Raw genomic sequence first — 6,036 nt, forward strand, 5'->3', positions numbered from 1 at the left:
AGGCATGCGGATTTCTGAGTTCGAGGCCAGCCTGGTCTACAGAGGGAGTTCCAGGACAGCCAGGGCTACACAGAGAAACCCTGTCTCGAAAAACCAAAAAAACCAAAAAACCAAAAACTCAGATCAGGGAGAAAAAACAGGGAAATAAAGCAAGAAGCAGACTTAAAAATTGTCAGCAACTTTATGTTGTTTATAAAGGAACCAAATATAAGGCCCTGATCCCCATTCTCATACTAGTTCAAGGATCTGGGTCCTGGGATCAAGAAGAAGAGTAGGTAAGTAATTAGATGATAGTCACAGTGCCACTGTCTAGTGCCTGACAACACTGTAACAGAACGGTGAGCTCTAGTTCCTGTTACTAAGTCTCTCCAGAGCCCTCCCTCTATCAGCAGACACAGAAGAAGCAGTTCAATGGTTACTACATGCAACAGTGTTACCCTCTTGTGGCTTCTGCAGTCCAGGGCACTGAACCTAAAGTCTTGTACTTGCTAAAGAGGTGCTTTACTCTGAGTGTTATCTCTGGCCTACAATGTGATAAGTGCTTATAGAGGTACAGAGATGACTTTGGGAGCCGAGTTACTGCCCATTCTGAAAACAATGGAGCTTGGTCACAATAACCAGTGGAAGAGACTAGACATCTCCTTTAGTCACAGCCTGTTTCATGACTAAAGACTTCCTATACAAGCAGCTGGACCAATGGCTCAGCCATTAAGAGAACTTGCGGCTCTTCCAGATGACCCAAATTCAGTGGCAAGCACCCATATCAAGTGGCTCACAACTGCCAACTGCCTGTAACTCCAGCTCCAGGGGATCTAATGCCCCTTTTTACTTTCTGAGGGCACCTTCACATTTGTGGCATGTGTGTGTGTGTGTGTGTGTGTGTATGTGTATGTAGATATGTATATATCACCACACACACACAAAGAAGTATGAATGTATGAACACACACAAATAAATATTTTTTAAGTTGAAAATGTGGGCTAGAGAAATGGCTCAGAAGTTAAGAGCAGGTATTGCTCTTCCAGGGGGGACCCAACTTAAATTTCCAGAGCCCATGTTAGATGGTTCACAACCGCCTCAACTCCAGTTCTATAGGATCCAACACCTTTGGCTTATATAGGCACCCCCACACACACCATACACACATACACAGCGCACACACCACGCACATGCACACAAGATTTAAAATAAATAAATTGAACTATCTATAAGTTGAAAATGTGCTCTAATCCTACTATGAATAAATCAATACATATTCATTGAAATAAACAGTGCCGGGCATGGTGGCGCACGCCTTTAATCCCAGCACTTGGGAGGCAGAGGCAGGTGGATTTCTGAGTTCGAGGCCAGCCTGGTCTACANAGTGAGTTCCAGGACAGCCAGNGCTACACAGAGAAACCCTGTCTCGAAAAACAAAAACAAAAACAAAACAAAAAACAAAACAAAACAAAAAAAAGTCTATCGGGGGAAGGGAAAGGATACGACCTCTCTCAGCTTTAGTTCTATATGTAAAAGGTAACTATTACATAAATATTACAAAGAAATCATGTTAACAAAGCTTCAGTCTCTAACTGTCTTGGCAAGTTGGTTCAAACAGCCAGCAAAGGATGTACACAAGACAGAGCCCTTATCTCCTTTACCCTGACCATGGCAGTCAGGATGAGATAGTTGGCTTGAAGCCTCACTATCAATATTTTGCAATGGAAATATGTATAAACAAATCATTATTAAAAAAAACCTTTCTAGATAATCAAGATTATAATACAACATAATAACCTATCACAGAGCAAAATGGTTTAGTGTCAGAATTACAGCAAAAAAAGCAATTTACAGAAAATAAAAATAGCCATTCTTGCTGTGTTTTGGTTAAAACTAAAAGATATCTTAAGATGTAACTACTGGGGCTGGCGAGATGGCTCAGCGGGTAAGAGCAATGACTGTTCTTCTGAAGGTCCTGAGTTCAAATCCCAGCAACCACATGGTGGCTCACAACCATCTGTAATGAGATCTGATGCCCTCTTCTGGTGTGTCTAAAGACAGCTACAGTGTACTTATATATATATAATAAATGAATATATCCTTAAAAAAAAAAAAAAANATGAAGCCAGGCGTGGTGGCGCACGCCTTTAATCCCAGCACTTGGGAGGCAGAGGCAGGCGATTTCTGAGTTCGAGGCCAGCCTGGTCTACAAAGTGAGTTCCAGGACAGCCAGGGCTATACAGAGAAACCCTGTCTCGAAAAACAATAAATAAATAAATAAATAAATAAAAAATGTAACTACTGTAACATGTTAACATGTACATTAAACCATCATCTTAAGATTTTTTTCAAATATAACTACCAGGCATGCTCTGAGTTCAAGGCTAGCCTGGTCTACAAAGCCAGTTCCAGGAAACAGCTAGGGCTACACAGAAACCCTGTCTCAAACAGAACAAAACCCAAACAGAATGTGTAAGCAGCAATTACTGACTTGCATGAGCTTAGCAAGCATAGATTGCAGCATGCGACTGTTCTCCATTTCTCCTCCTGAGCCTACTTTCAGTACCACAACCCTTTTCTCAAAATTAAAGATGAATAAACAACCTCCTAACACAGGAGATCAGTCACTGACTGACAACACTTCCACTAAAAACACACTTCAAAAATGGGCACTATAGGCTGGGCACGCCTTTAATCCCAGTACTCAGCAGATAGAGGGAGGAAACTCTCTGAGCATCTGAGGCCAGCTTGGCCTACATAGTGAGTTCCAGGCCAGCCATGAAGACATAGTGAGAGCCTGTCACACACACACACACACACACACACACACACACACGAAAAGCTATTGAGATGAGCTTCTTCTGATGGCACAAGTCTCTAATGCCAGCACTTGGAAAGCAGAGGCAGGTGAATCTGAGTTCAGGCCAGCCTGGTCTACATAGGAAGTTCCAGGCCAGCCAGGGCTATAAAGTAAGACCTTAATTCAAAACAAACCCACAAAAAAACCTTTAAAAATGGTTATTATAGCCAAGCAGTGGTGGCATACACCTTTAATCTCATCACTTGGGAGGCAGAGGCAGGTGAGTTCCAGGCCAGCCTGGTCTACAGGGACAGCCAAGGCTGTTACACAGAGAAACTCTGCTTCAATAAAACAAAAATAAGTAAAGAAGGTTATTATAAAAGACCGAGGAGGAAAGGGAAGGCATAAATTATGCAGTTATATGATAACCTCAAAAGTAAAAAAATAAAATTAAAAAAAAAAAATCACCCTAACAACCAAGAACAACAAAAATAAAAAAGGTAAAAGTGGCAACTCAAGCAGTTTATTCTTACAGTCTTTTTTTAAAAAGATTTATTTATTTATTTATTTTTAAATAATTTTTAAAAAGATTTACTTATTTATTATATGTAAGTACACTGTAGATGTCTTCAGATGCACCAGAAGAGGGCGTCAGATCTCATTACGGATGGTTGTGAGCCATCATGTGGTTGCTGGGATTTGAACTCAGGACCATTCAGAAGAGCAGTCAGTGCTCTTAACCACGGAGCCGTTCATCCAGCCCCTATTCTTACAGTCTTGTCTCTCTACTCCGTCTGTTGGATGAAGTTTTTGCAGCTGCTACCATCCTGAACCATAATTCTATATTTGAATTCCCAAATGGCTCTAAACAACCCAGACACGAGTGCACTCTTATGCCCAAGGTCAGAACATAGATGTGCAACAGGTCCATGTTTGGTTTTGACCAAATTAACAAAGTAAGTGGGCTATGGAAATTCTAGCTCTGCAATGCAAGCACTAGAGCAGCTGAGACAGGAGTATTGCCATAAGTTTCAAGTCAACTGGAGATAAGAGCAAGACATTGACAATCAGTCAATCAATCAATCAATCAATAGCTAGCAATGGACAATCTCCAACAGAGCCTAACATCCTGCAAAAACATTTCAAAATCCTCACAGCTCTGCTTGCCCGTAAGCTTAGTGGCACATTTAGAGAATTTGTCATTTAAGTGCAATTCGTAAGCGAAACCCACACAGGAGACATCTTCAGTTGTTTTCACCTTAAAGTGAATGATTGCATCTTCTGGGCAAATGTCAGTGCCACACAGAAGAAAATGTAGTTTACATAATCTCTTACTATAAACTTAAGGAACAACTCGAGTTAAAAACCTGTCAGTGATTCTCAGCTTCTCTTGCCCTGCCCACATAGCTGCCTACCCACAGACATTTTTAAGTCTTACAAAGAACCCTCTTTGTAAAGAAAACAGTAGTCTTCTCTAAATGCATTGTAACCAGCAATTTTAGTCACTGGCTATTTTCTCCAACTTCAAATGGGCACAGTAAGTCCTTTAGCATTATTCTCCCTGTCTTCTTCCCATAAAGCAAAGATTTGTAGGCTAATTTGTAAGTAGGCAGAAAATGAGTCTTTATTATATCAATTAAAATAAGCTTAGCAAATCACGCTGTAGGAAGGCTTCAGAAATCCTAGAAGAGATATCCAATTATAAGATATTCTCCCGCCAAATGATAAATTATAGTGCCAGATGTCTGCTCTCTAGGGTTCAGAGAGTTGTGACTAACTTACGTTCTAAATGAAGAGGAAGCCACCCAGAAACGAAGCCCTAGCCACCCATCTATTTTGTTCTTCCACAACTGAAAAACTAAACAGGAGGCCCAAGGACAGCCGTAGGAAGATCCTTGAAGAAAGATTCCTGCAGAGATGAGCAAGTCCTAAAGGGATCTGCCAAAGGCGGAGCCATTCATTCATCTCTGCAAACTCGTATTAATAAGCACGACCCGCCACCCACCCTGCACCTCGAGCCTGCAGACCCGAGGTGAACCCTGCCCTCCAGGACACAGGACTGAGGTGGCGCAGAGCGTGATGACACCCAGACACTATGACCTCCATAAGGCAGTTCTGGGAACTGATTTCGTCTACGATTCTTTTTCACCTCTTGTTTATGTCAGACGTTGCATACTGCAGGTGCTTACTGTTTGCAGGCTGAACCTATAAATACACATGAAACAGTGCCACCAGCGTGGATCTGCAGGTGCATGTCCATCCACCGCGGCTCCCGGGGCCAGGCCGTCATCCGCCACTCCCCGCGGCAGACCTGGCTGGGACTTGTCCCCGGCTCGAGCCGTGCCGTCCTCCCCGCCCCCGTGAGGCACTCACCGTTGGTGTAGGGAGACCCCGAGGCTGAGGCGGCTCCGTTCTGGGCCTGGAGGCTAGCTGCGGCGCCGCGGGCAGCGGGGATCCGGGGCTGGGCCATGGCGCCCGGGGATCTCAGGGCAGGACGGAGCCGTCGGGGTGGACCGCAGCGCCGAGCCTAAGAGCTCCACCAGGAAAACCGAGGACAGGGACCTGGAGGCCGGAGGAGCGGAACACGCGGGGGTGGCGCGTCAAAGGCGAGGCATGGCGTGTCGGTGTCTTCTGCCCGCCGGTGGCCAAGACCCGGCCGGGGCGCGGAGAGGCTCCGGAGTCAGGCCGGCGGGGCTGGGAACGCCGGGCTCGGAGGCGCCAGCCGAACCCGGAGAGGAGGGAGGCCCTGGGCGGAGCCGCCGGCCGCGCAGGCACAGTGGGGACACGTGGCACTTCCGGTTCCGGCTGGAGGCCGCGGCGGTGCTCTCTGTCCCCGGGGAGCTGCCCCGAGGGCACCTGACAGTCCCGTGTCCCGGCCCGGAGGACCGTGCAGGGACTCGCCCGCCACGTCACGGACTCCCGCCGCACGCCGGAAGTAGCCTGTGTCACCGCTGCGAAAATCCCCGGCGTGGAGAACGTCACCTTCCTGACAGCCCGGGGGATCTGAGGGGGGTGCGGACTTTTTACAGTGGATTGGGTGGGACAGGAGAGACCCGGATTCTCGGAGGATTACCTGAGACGACCGATGTCCTCGGCTCAGCCGAGGCGATGTGCTAGGTGTAGAGTGCAAGAGAATTTTAAAAAGAGGTGTTGAATTACGTGTGTATGACAAAGTGGGACGTGGCGGCAGTCAGGTCGAGGCAGAAGTGTTGTTCTAAGTTCGAAGGCGGCCTAGTCGGGTCAGCCAGGGCTGGAGT

The 6,036-nt window shown here is 46.2% G+C and overlaps 1 protein-coding gene across 2 annotated transcripts in view; it reads right to left on the reverse strand.

Annotated features, from left to right (window-relative positions):
- Nucleotides 1-5,695, reverse strand: part of Sec24a (SEC24 homolog A, COPII coat complex component) — a 64,073-nt gene extending 58,378 nt beyond the window's left edge. The window contains exon 1 of one of the 2 annotated variants that reach the window (XM_021212010.2): nucleotides 5,153-5,695. In XM_021212010.2, coding sequence (XP_021067669.1) covers nucleotides 5,153-5,249 — 97 coding nt within the window. In that variant the 5' untranslated portion in view covers nucleotides 5,250-5,695. The remainder of the gene's footprint in view (nucleotides 1-5,152) is intronic. The other variant, XM_029546085.1, reaches the window with a different exon arrangement.
- Nucleotides 5,696-6,036: the final 341 nt, after the last annotated feature.

Source organism: Mus pahari, chromosome 14 (genome assembly GCF_900095145.1).
Source record: "Mus pahari chromosome 14, PAHARI_EIJ_v1.1, whole genome shotgun sequence".
NCBI classification, from domain to species: Eukaryota; Metazoa; Chordata; class Mammalia; order Rodentia; family Muridae; genus Mus; species Mus pahari.